This window comes from Oncorhynchus mykiss, chromosome 26 (genome assembly GCF_013265735.2).
Source record: "Oncorhynchus mykiss isolate Arlee chromosome 26, USDA_OmykA_1.1, whole genome shotgun sequence".
Classification (NCBI taxonomy): domain Eukaryota; kingdom Metazoa; phylum Chordata; class Actinopteri; order Salmoniformes; family Salmonidae; genus Oncorhynchus; species Oncorhynchus mykiss.
Genome location: NC_048590.1, coordinates 50873092 through 50884663, shown reverse-complemented (window position 1 = coordinate 50884663; position 11572 = coordinate 50873092). Strand labels below are relative to the sequence as shown.

The following is an 11572-nucleotide window of genomic DNA, read 5'->3' as shown; positions in this document are numbered from 1 at the left end:
ATTGTTATAATCGGAGTCACCGCTAAGTACGTTTACGGATTAATGCATATTCTTGTATTGATCTCAAGAGACATTTCATCGTTAAAGACAGAGACCACTTTTCAAATGTTCAATATTTCCCACCATCCTTCTTTCTATAATGCAGACTCTATGTGAAAAGATGGTTGCCATGGGACTAAGTCTCAAATGTTGTCAGGGGCTGGTATTTAATGCCTGATGTTTTGGACTTGTAGAGCATCACTCCGCACAGCATGGCAACGGCTGCTACGATACACCCAACCATCAACCCCATGTTCACGTTGGTCACTGGGAAGACAAGAAAACACACAAACACCTTTTATAACACGGAAACTCTTTGTGAAACAAAAAAAACACCTGTTTATGCAGAGATGTTATTTCCTGTTGAAAAATTCCACTGTAGAGGTCCTTCCTAAATGTGTAGTCATTTAGCAGACACTCTTAACCAGAGCAACTTACACTAGTGGTACATCCTCATGTATTTTCTTCTGGGATATGAACCCACAACCCTGGCATTGCAAGTGTCACACTTTACCAACTGAGCAACAGAGGACCATTGATAATATACTGTATCGTCAATAACACAAAGTACAACATTTAATTTGTAGCTCATCTAAAGCTACAGCCGTTTCCCTCAGGGTTAGCTTACCTGAGCTCTCTGAACTCTTTCTCAGGCGCAAAGGACCCTGGGAGATGTGGTGTTTGGCCGTTTGCATGGCGGCCTCTCTCTTGCGGTGGTGGTGGTGACCAGCAGGCTGGGGGGAGGTGGAGTTGACGCAGCCCTGGGCACACCGGGTATTGGGGTTCCCAGCCTCACACAGGATCACTGAACAGCTGATGTACACCTATAGCCAGAGGGTGCAAAGGTCACTGAACAGCTGATCTACACCTATAGCCAGAGGGTTCAAAGGTCACTGAACAGCTGATGTACACCTATAGCCAGAGGGTTCAAAGGTCACTGAACAGCTGATGTACACCTATAGCCAGAGAGTTTAAAGGTCACTGAACAGCTGATGTACACCTATAGCCAGAGGGTTCAAAGGTCACTGAACAGCTAATGTACACCTATAGCCAGAGGGTTCAAAGGTCACTGAACAGCTGATGTACACCTATAGCCAGAGGGTTCAAAGGTCACTGAACAGCTGATGTACACCTATAGCCAGAGGGTTCAAAGGTCACTGAACAGCTGATGTACATCTATAGCCAGAGGGTTCAAAGGTCACTGAACAGCTGATGTACACCTATAGCCAGAGGGTTCACAGGATCACTGAACAGCTGATGTACACCTATAGTCAGAGGGTTCACAGGATCACTGAACAGCTGATGTACACCTATAGCCAGAGGGTTCAAAGGTCACTGAACAGCTGATGTACACCTATAGCCAGAGGGTTCAAAGGTCACTGAACAGCTGATGTACACCTATAGCCAGAGGGTTCAAAGGTCACTGAACAGCTGATGTACACCTATAGCCAGAGAGTTTAAAGGTCACTGAACTGAGAGGATATAACCCTTGATACGATCCTTGAATGATGCAGCAATCTGTCCCCATTTACCTGGTCATGCATTCCGATGAATTTGAAAGCTTCCATTCCGAACTGGAAATGCCTCTGGTGACGCGGTGAGAAGATTTGAACCGTCTCATCCACAATGCACCTGGTAAAAAAAACACAGTTAAAACCTAGAGTACAGTAAATATGTCAAGTACATACAGTAAGTGCAGTAAAACAATCTTTTAGTCTAGAATATTCCCCAGCATCTATTATCATCTCACATTACTGACAAGTGTCCACCCTGAGGTTGATGAATGCCTCAGTGTTTATATTTTAATATATATGTGTGTGTTTCCTTTCTCTAATCACCATTATTATTATTATTATTATTATTATTATTATTATTATTATTATTATTATTATTATCGTTACTATTATTATTGTTATTGTTATTGTTATTGTTATTGTTATTATTATCATTATTATCGTTATTATTGTTATTATTGTTATTATTGTTATTATTGTTATTATTATTATTATTATTATTATTATTATTGTTATTATTATTATTATTATTATTACTATTTTGAATTTTATTGTTGATGTCTTTATCTCACTTTGCTTTACCAACAGCAGCCTTGCCACTCGTGCTAATAAAGCTGAACTGAATCTGTGTGCTCAGTCTCACCCGCTTTCTATGATGGGGTAGGTGGGATGGTAGTCGGGGTTGTCGTACGGCGCCGCTCTGCAGGACTCCACGAAGAGCTCAGTGTTGTTCACAGTGGACACGGCCTCGATGTCCATGTAGATCATCTGCTTCACCTCCACGTCTAACGGGTAGTCACGGGGATCCACCATGTTGGCGAACTGGCTGGTCTGGTAGAACTCAAACTGGTAGGTGAACGTGCCGAAGCCTTTCTCCACCACCGTGATGCTGTCTCTGTGTGCAGTGAAGCCCAGGGACACGTTGCCACGTTTGGCGTACTGGCAGTAGAACTGGAACTCCACCTGGTGGTGCCTGGTGATGATGTCGTTGGGGTTGTCGAAGGTGGTGATTTGGTTCTTGAAGATGAGGTTGTCGTCGTCCTCCTGGATTGAGAGAGATGGAGAGGAAAATCATCTAGACAGTTACATTTGTGGGCACTGAACTTTACACACGTCACCCAGATCAATCGCTTCAGTTCTGATATTGCTGTGAACCTCTTGGGGTTATGAGTGAGCATGTTGGTGTCTCTTTTGATGCAAAACTGTTCTGAGGGCAAATCTTCCCACAGGCAGCATAAATCCACCCTTCACCAAAACCAATTCAAGATCTGTCAGCCTAGCTGGTGCCTTGGGGTGAATATCCCCTCGAACCAGGTTCAATATAGAGAACGCAGACAGACACACAGGAGTGAATGGGTCTCACACAAAGTGGAATACTGTACATGTGTCATCCCACTATAATATTTGACATCTCGGAGGCCTCACCTCTATCTGAGTGCCACAGGCATTGAGGGGGATGACTCCAATGATGTGGGTGCTGTTAGAGAGGCGTTGCAGGTCGCAGGCAGAGTTACTGGGATCGTTGAGGCGGAGGTGGTCCTCGTGAATTTCAGTAACAGAGGACTTCTCCACTTCTACCGTCATCTTGGTCTCGTCACACACCACCTTGGCTTTGACTGTCACGGGAGATGTTTTCTTATTGTTGTATTTCTTCCCATCTTTTGCATAAATGTCTTAATCAAAACAATCTGACTGTGACCCATGATGTGAGTTGGTTGGGGTCATTTCGAGTTTCATTTTTATCTTTCCTTCATGTTTGGTGATTTCAGATGTGTTGTCTAGGTATAGTATGTATCATACAGTATTCAGAGCTTCTGTTATTAAAGTGCACAATTATACAATCACACGCCTCACCATATTGTCCAATCACACACACCACACCATATTGTCCAATCACACACCACAGCATATTGTCCAATCACACACCACAGCATATTGTCCAATCACACACCACAGCATAATGTCCAATCACACACCAGAGCATATTGTCCAATTACACACCACAGTATATTGTCCAATCACACACCACATAGTCCAATCACACGCCACAGCATATTGTCCAATTACACACCACAGCACATAGTCCAATCACACACCACATAGTCCAATCACACCACAGCATATTGTCCAATTACACACCACAGCATATTGTCCAATCACACACCACAGCACATTGTCCAATCACACACCACAGCACATTGTCCAATCACACACCACAGCACATAGTCCAATCACACACCACAGCATATTGTCCAATCACACACCACAGCACATAGTCCAATCACACACCAGAGCATATTGTCCAATCACACACCACAGCATATTGTCCAATCACACACCACACCATATTGTCCAATCACACACCACACCATATTGTCCAATCACACACCACAACATATTTATGGTGGAATAATGTACAAACCCTTTTTGCGTCCGACCTCCACCACAACACATCTCATCTCAGACTGATAGACACTAGATCTGAAAGTGTTAGAGAAGATCAGGGTGAACAACAGCACAATATTATCATTACATGTATTATTAGTCTCTCTCTCTCATGTGAAATTAAATATCATAAAAAGAGGAAACTCCAGAGGGAAGTAGCACAACATACAGGAAGTAGCAGAACACACAGGAAGTAGCAGAACACACAGGAAGTAGCAGAACGTACAGGAAGTAGCAGAACATACAGGAAGTAGCAGAACGTACAGGAAGTAGCAGAACGTACAGGAAGTAGCAGAACATACAGGAAGTAGCAGAACACACAGGAAGTAGCAGAACATACAGGAAGTAGCAGAACACACAGGAAGTAGCAGAACATACAGGAAGTTGAACAGCAGTTCTGGTGATGTTTCTAGCATTATAAAACATAAGACCTACCCAGAAATCCCCTCAGTGATGAAGCAAATGGGGAAATACTCCCCCAGATTGTCCCGGATGGGTGTCCACCGGATGACAAACTCCCCCTGGGTAGTCATGTGATTGGTGATGTTCAGAGGTCCACTGACGATGACATCATTAATCCTAGAAAGGAGATCAAATGGAAAAGGTAAATGATAAGTGGGATCCTTGGATGACCCAACCCTGAATCCGAACCCTAACCTTAACCTCTCCCCTAACTTAAACCACTGTACACATCAATGATGTCGCTCTTGCTGCTGATTATTCTCTGATCCACGTCTACCCAGACGATACCATTCTGTATACTTCTGGCCCTTCTTTGGACTCTGTGTTAACTAACCTCCAGATGAGCTTCAATGCCATACAACTCTCCTTCCGTGGCCTCCAACTGCTCTTAAATGCAAGTAAAACTAAATGCATGCTCTTCAACCGACCGCTACCAGCACCTGCCCGCCCGTCCAGCATCACTACTCTGCACGGTTTTGACTTAGAATATGTGGACATCTTCAAATACCTAGGTGTCTGGTTAGACTGTAAACTCTCCTTCCAGACTCACATTGAGCATCTCCAATCCAAAATGAAATCTAGAATCGGCTTCCTATTTCGCAACAAAGCATCCTTCACTCATGCCGCCAAACACACCCTCGTAAAACTGACTATCCTACCGATCCTTGACTTTGGCGATGTCATTTACAAAATAGCCTCCAACACTCTACTCAGCAAATTGGATGCAGTCTATCACAGTGCCATCATTTTTTTGTCACCAAAGCCCCATTTACTACCCACCATGGCAACCTGTATGCCCTCATTGGCTGGCCCTCGTTTCATATTCGTCGCCAAACCCACTGGCTCCAGGTCATCTATATAAGTCTCTGCTAGGTAAAGCCCCGCCTTATCTCAGCTCACTGGTCACCATAGCAGCATCCACTCGTAGCACGCGCTCCAGCAGGTATATTTCACTGGTCATTCCCATAGCCAATTCCTCCTTTGGCCACCTTTCCTTCCAGTTCTCTGCTGCCAATGACTGGAACGAATTGCAAAAATCACTGAAGCTGGAGACCCATATCTCCCTCACTAACTTTAAGCACCAGCTGTCAGAGCAGCTCACAGATCACTGCACCTTTACATAGCCTATCTGTAAATAGCCCATCCAACTACCCCATCCCCATACTGTTTTTATTTTTTGCTCCTTTGCACCCCAGTATCTCTACTTGCACATTCATCTTCTGCACATCTATTAATCCAGTCTCTATCACTCCAGTGTTTAATTGCTAAATTGTAATTATTATATTTCACCAATATGGCCTATTTATTGCCTTACCTCCCTTATCTTACCTCATTTGCACACACTGTATATAGACTTTTTTTCTATTGTGTTTTTGACTGCATGTTTTGTTTATTCCATGTGTAACTCTGTGTTGTTGTTTGTGATGCACTGCTTTGCTTCATCTTGGCCAGGTCGCAGTTGTAATTGAGAACTTGTTCTCAACTCGCCTACCTGGTTATTAAATAAAAGGTGAAATATATATATATTTTTTTATTTTAAAAAACTTTACCTAACCTTAACTCTTACCTTAAACCGTTTTTTAAATGGCAATTTATGTGGGGTGACATCAGAGTTGGACGTCACAAGCATCTCACTTAGCGAAGCGACAGCCACACCAATCCAGATCAATCACAGAAAAGACATTTACTCTTAATTGGAAAACTCTTGGTGTTCTTAGACCTTTTGGTGAACTTATACAGTAGGCTGCATTAAGCTAAATAATTGATTGCAGAAGAAAATATTTGTAATCACTGAAAAAGTACCACAGGTGATAACATTTTTAGATACAGCCAGGATGTGTTGTTAAAATCAGGACTAAACTGTTACAGCCAGGATGACCTGTTATAGCCAGGATGCACTGTTATAGCCAGGACTGCACTGTTACAGCCAGGATGACCTGTTATAGCCAGGATGACCTGTTATAGCCAGGATGCACTGTTATAGCCAGGACTGCACTGTTACAGCCAGGACCGCACTGTTATAGCCAGGACGCACTGTTATAGCCAGGATGCACTGTTATAGCCAGGATGCATTGTTAGTGCCAGGATGCACTGTTACAGCCAAGACACACTGTTACAGCCAGGATGCACTGTTATAGCCAGGATGCACTGTTATAGCCAGGATGCATTGTTAGTGCCAGGATGCACTGTTACAGCCAAGACGCACTGTTACAGCCAGGATGCACTGTTATAGCCAGGATGCACTGTTATAGCCAGTATGCACTGTTACAGCCAGGACTGCACTGTTATAGCCAGGATGCAATGTTATAGTCAGGACTGCACTGTTACAGCCAGGATGCATTGTTACAGCCAGGACTGCACTGTTATAGCCAGGATGCATTGTTACAGCCAGGATGCATTGTTACAGCCAGGATGCATTGTTATAGCCAGGATGCACTGTTACAGCCAGGACTGCACTGTTATAGCCAGGATGCATTGTTACAGCCAGGATGCATTGTTACAGCCAGGACTGCACTGTTATAGCCAGGATGCATTGTTACAGCCAGGACTGCACTGTTATAGCCAGGATGCATTGTTATAGCCAGGATGCATTGTTACAGCCAGGATGCATTGTTACAGCCTGGACTGCACTGTTATAGTCAAGATGCATAGTTATAGCCAGGATGCACTGTTATAGCCAGGATGCATTGTTACAGCCAGGACGGACTGTTACAGCCAGGATGACCTGTTAAAGCCAGGACGCACTGTTACAGCCATGATGACCTGTTACAGCCAGGATGCATTGTTACAGCCAGGATGGACTGTTACAGCCAGGATTACCTGTTACAGCCAGGATGCATTGTTATAGCCAGGACGGACTGTTACAGCCAGGATGCATTGTTACAGCCAGGACAGACTGTTACAGCCAGGATGCATTGTTACAGCCAGGATGGACTGTTACAGCCAGGATGACCTGTTACAACCAGGATACATTGTTACAGCCAGGATGACCTGTTACAGCCAGGACGGACTGTTACAGCCAGGATGACCTGTTACAGCCAGGACGGACTGTAACAGCCAGGACAGACTGTTATAGCCAGGATACATTGTTACAGCCAGGACAGACTGTTACAGCCAGGAAACATTGTTACAGCCAGGACGGACTGTTACAGCCAGGACGGACTCATCCAGCCAGGATGCATTGTTACAGCCAGGATGACCTGTTACAGCCAGGACGCACTGTTACAGCCATGATGACCTGTTACAGCCAGGATGCATTGTTACAGCCAGGACGGACTGTTACAGCCAGGATTACCTGTTACAGCCAGGATGCATTGTTACATCCAGGACGGACTGTTACAGCCAGGATGCATTGTTACAGCCAGGACGGACCGTTACAGCCAGGATGGACTGATACAGCCAGGATGCATTGTTACAGCCAGGACGGACTGTTACAGCCAGGACGGACTCATCCAGCCAGGATGCATTGTTACAGCCAGGATGACCTGTTACAGCCAGGATGCATTGTTACAGCCAGGATGACCTGTTACAGCCAGGATGCATTGTTACAGCCAGGATGACCTGTTACAGCCAGGATGCATTGTTACAGCCAGGATGCATTGTTACAGCCAGGACAGACTGTTACAGCCAGGATGCATTGTTACAGCCAGGACGGACTGTTACAGCCAGGATGACCTGTTACAGCCAGGACGGACTGTTACAGCCAGGATCTATTGTTACAGCCAGACGGACTGTTACAGCTAGGATGACCTGTTACAACCAGGATGCATTGTTACAGCCAGGATGACCTGTTACAGCCAGGAGGACATGTTACAGCCAGGACGGACTGTTACAGCCAGGACAGACTGTTACAGCCAGGATGCATTGTTACAGCCAGGACTGACTGTTACATCCAGGATGACCTGTTACAGCCAGGACGGACTGTTACAGCCAGGACGGACTGTTACAGCCAGGATCTATTGTTAAACTCAGGTCTAAACTGTTACATCCAGGATCTATTGTTAACATCAGGACTAAACTGTTACATCTAGGATGACCTGTTACAGCCATGACGCACTGTTACAGCCAGGATGACCTGTTACAGCCAGGACGGACTGTTACAGCCAGGATGTGTTGTTACAGCCAGGACGGACTGTTACAGCCAGGATGTGTTGTTACAACCAGGAGTTCAAGCACTATAAATATAATCCTGGGTATAATACTGTATTATAGAGTATCATGTCTCTTACGTTGAGTGTGTAGCCTCGGCCTTGACCCTGAACTCCAGCTCTTTGTTGACCTCGGCGTGGAGATGTTCTCCGTTGTGTGGTGTCGGCTGCACGAACCTGGGCAGGTACATACCCTCATCGCAGGACGGAACACTAGAGTCCACTGAAGTGGAAAAGACACAAACGTACACAAGTAAAGGCCAATACTTTACAAATAAATGCCATGTTTGACGTTGTTTAAAGAATACATATGTCCAATCCTCCATCCAGGGGGCGGCAGGTAGCCTAGTGGTTAGAGGGGGGGCAGGTAGCCTAGTGGTTAGAGGGGGGGCAGGTAGCCTAGTGGTTAGAGGGGGGGCAGGTAGGAGGCAGGTAGCCTAGAGGTTAGAGGGGGCGGCAGGTAGCCTAGTGGTTAGAGGGGAGGCAGGTAGCCTAGTGGTTAGAGGGGGGGCAGGTAGCCTAGTGGTTAGAGGGGGGGCAGGTAGCCTAGTGGTTAGAGGGGGGGCAGGTAGCCTAGTAGTTAGAGGGGGGGCAGGTAGCCTAGTGGTTAGAGGGGGGGCAGGTAGCCTAGTGGTTAGAGGGGGGGCAGGTAGCCTAGTGGTTAGAGGGGGGGCAGGTAGCCTAGTGGTTAGAGGGGGGGCAGGTAGCCTAGTGGTTAGAGGGGTGGCAGGTAGCCTATTGGTTAGAGCGTTGGGCCAGTAACCAAAAAGTTGCCCTGTTTAATCCCCGAGCTGACAAGGTAAAAATCTGTTGTTCTGCCCCTGAACAAGATAGTTAACCCAGTGTTCCCCAGTAGGCTGTCTTTTTAAAGAATAATTTGTTCTTAACTGATTTGCCTAGTTAAATAGGCAAAGGTTCAATACATTTAAAAAATCCAATGCATTGTTAACCATCAGAAGAGGAGTCTCACCCAGAAGAGAGAAATGTAGAGGGAGTTTGCTGAGGGGAGCAGTGGAGGGATACAGGCTTCCTGGGGTGGTGGTGGTAGTGGTGGTGGTGGTGGTAGTAGGCAAGGGGGTGGTTGTAGTGGGCCAGGGGGTGGTTGTAGTGGGCCAGGGGGTGGTGGTAGTGGGCCAGGGGGTGTTGGTGGTAGTGGGCCAAGGGGTGGTGGTAGTAGTAGGCAAGGGGGTGGTTGTAGTGGGCCAGGGGGTGGTGGTAGTAGTAGGCAAGGGGGTGGTTGTAGTGGGCGGGGTGGTGGTGGTGGTAGTGGGCCAGGGGGTGGTAGTGGGCCAGGGGGTGGTGGTTGTAGTGGGCCAGGGGGTGGTAGTGGGCCAGGGGGTAGTAGTGGTAGTGGGCCAGGGGGTGGTAGTGGGCGGGGTGGTGGTGGTAGTGGGCGGGGTGGTGGTGGTGGTAGTGGGCCAGGGGGTGGTAGTGGGCGGGGTGGTGGTGGTAGTGGGCGGGGTGGTGGTGGTGGTAGTGGGCCAGGGGGTGGTTGTAGTGGGCCAGGGGGCGGCGGTGGTAGTGGGCCAGGGGGCGGCGGTGGGGGTGGTGGTGGTGGTAGTGGGCCAGGGGGTGGTTGTAGTGGGCCAGGGGGTGGTGGTAGTGGGCCAGGGGGTGGTTGTAGTGGGCCAGGGGGTGGTTGTAGTGGGCCAGGGGGCGGTGGTAGTGGGCGGGGTGGTGGTGGTGGTAGTGGGCCAGGGGGTGGTTGTAGTGGGCCAGGGGGCGGCGGTGGTGGTTTGGCTCCACCACCAAGGAGAAGGAGTTGTGGTGGTTTGGCTCCACCACCAAGGAGAAGGAGTTGTGGTGGTTTGGCTCCACCACCAAGGAGAAGGAGTTGTGGTGGTTTGGCTCCACCACCAAGGAGAAGGAGTTGTGGTGGTTTGGCTCCACCACCAGGGATAGGAGACGGTTGTTTGGTAGCTGGAGCGTCGGCGTCTCCCTGCATGAAGCGGTGCCCTGGAGGAACTAGAGCCATCGGTGTAGGACAGGGTGATGTGTTGGTTAGGAAAGTCCTCTACAACTAGCTCAAACCCATAGACACCACTCGTTGAAGTGTAGCCGTATTGTAAGGAGCAAGAGCCCTAACAGTGAAGAGGTTAGAACACAAATGGAATAGCTGGTTAAGACCAAAGACAATATATCAACAATCACATGAGATTCAAGGTGTTGAAAATAACTGCCCACACCAACCTGATCCAGGTAGAAACCTGAAGGCTGATCACAGCTATCGCACTCAGGTCTGACCAATCCGTATCTGCATCTGACACGATCACCGTCAGGGTCAAAGGCCATGAGGTTGTAGGACCTCTGACAGTTCTGGGGAACACTACAATGACAGGAGTCAGAAATACAACATATGAAATGAGTAAACTCTACGGGCTCTATTTGAACAAACCTAACACAACGGTCAGTCTAAGAGCTGGCAGTAGAGCTACAGGTTCGGAGGCACGTCATATATTTTAGCTATTTTCACCACCACAATTACAGTGCCTTGCGAAAGTATTCGGCCCCCTTGAACTTTGCGACCTTTTGCCACATTTCAGGCTTCAAACATAAAGATATAAAACTGTATTTTTTTGTGAAGAATCAACAACAAGTGGGACACAATCATGAAGTGGAACGACATTTATTGGATATTTCAAACTTTTTTAACAAATCAAAAACTGACAAATTGGGCGTGCAAAATTATTCAGCCCGCTTAAGTTAATACTTTGTAGCGCCACCTTTTGCTGCGATTACACCTGTAAGTCGCTTGGGGTATGTCTCTATCAGTTTTGCACATGGAGAGACTGACATTTTTTCCCATTCCTCCTTGCAAAACAGCTCGAGCTCAGTGAGGTTGGATGGAGAGCATTTGTGAACAGCAGTTTTCAGTTCTTTCCACAGATTCTCGATTGGATTCAGGTCTGGACTTTGACTTGGCCATTCTATCACCTGGATATGTTTATTTTTGAACCATTCCAT

The 11572-nt window shown here is 46.9% G+C and overlaps 1 protein-coding gene across 1 annotated transcript; it reads right to left on the bottom strand.

Annotated features, from left to right (window-relative positions):
• Positions 1–9756, bottom strand: LOC110512921 (CUB and zona pellucida-like domain-containing protein 1). Its single transcript, XM_036964329.1, has 9 exons — positions 9579–9756; positions 8690–8831; positions 4434–4577; positions 3976–4034; positions 2979–3169; positions 2197–2597; positions 1572–1671; positions 668–863; positions 1–306 (listed from the first exon to the last, which is right to left on the bottom strand). Exons 2-9 carry the CDS (start codon positions 8797–8799, stop codon positions 176–178), a joined length of 1332 nt encoding a protein of 443 aa, XP_036820224.1. The 5' UTR covers positions 8800–8831; positions 9579–9756; the 3' UTR covers positions 1–175.
• Between the last annotated feature and the right edge of the window lie 1816 nt (positions 9757–11572).

What these genes read in the sequence shown, in the direction of transcription:
- LOC110512921 (XM_036964329.1), bottom strand. Translation starts at nt 8,799, where the DNA reads ATGTACCTGCCCAGGTTCGTGCAGCCGACACCACACAACGGAGAACAT. An exon ending in ATCACTGAGGGGATTTCTGG is followed by an intron (nt 4,035 to 4,433) that starts GTAGGTCTTATG and finishes TAACACTTTCAG; the next exon opens with ATCTAGTGTCTATCAGTCTG. An exon ending in CCTGTGGCACTCAGATAGAG is followed by an intron (nt 2,598 to 2,978) that starts GTGAGGCCTCCG and finishes CTCTCAATCCAG; the next exon opens with GAGGACGACGACAACCTCAT.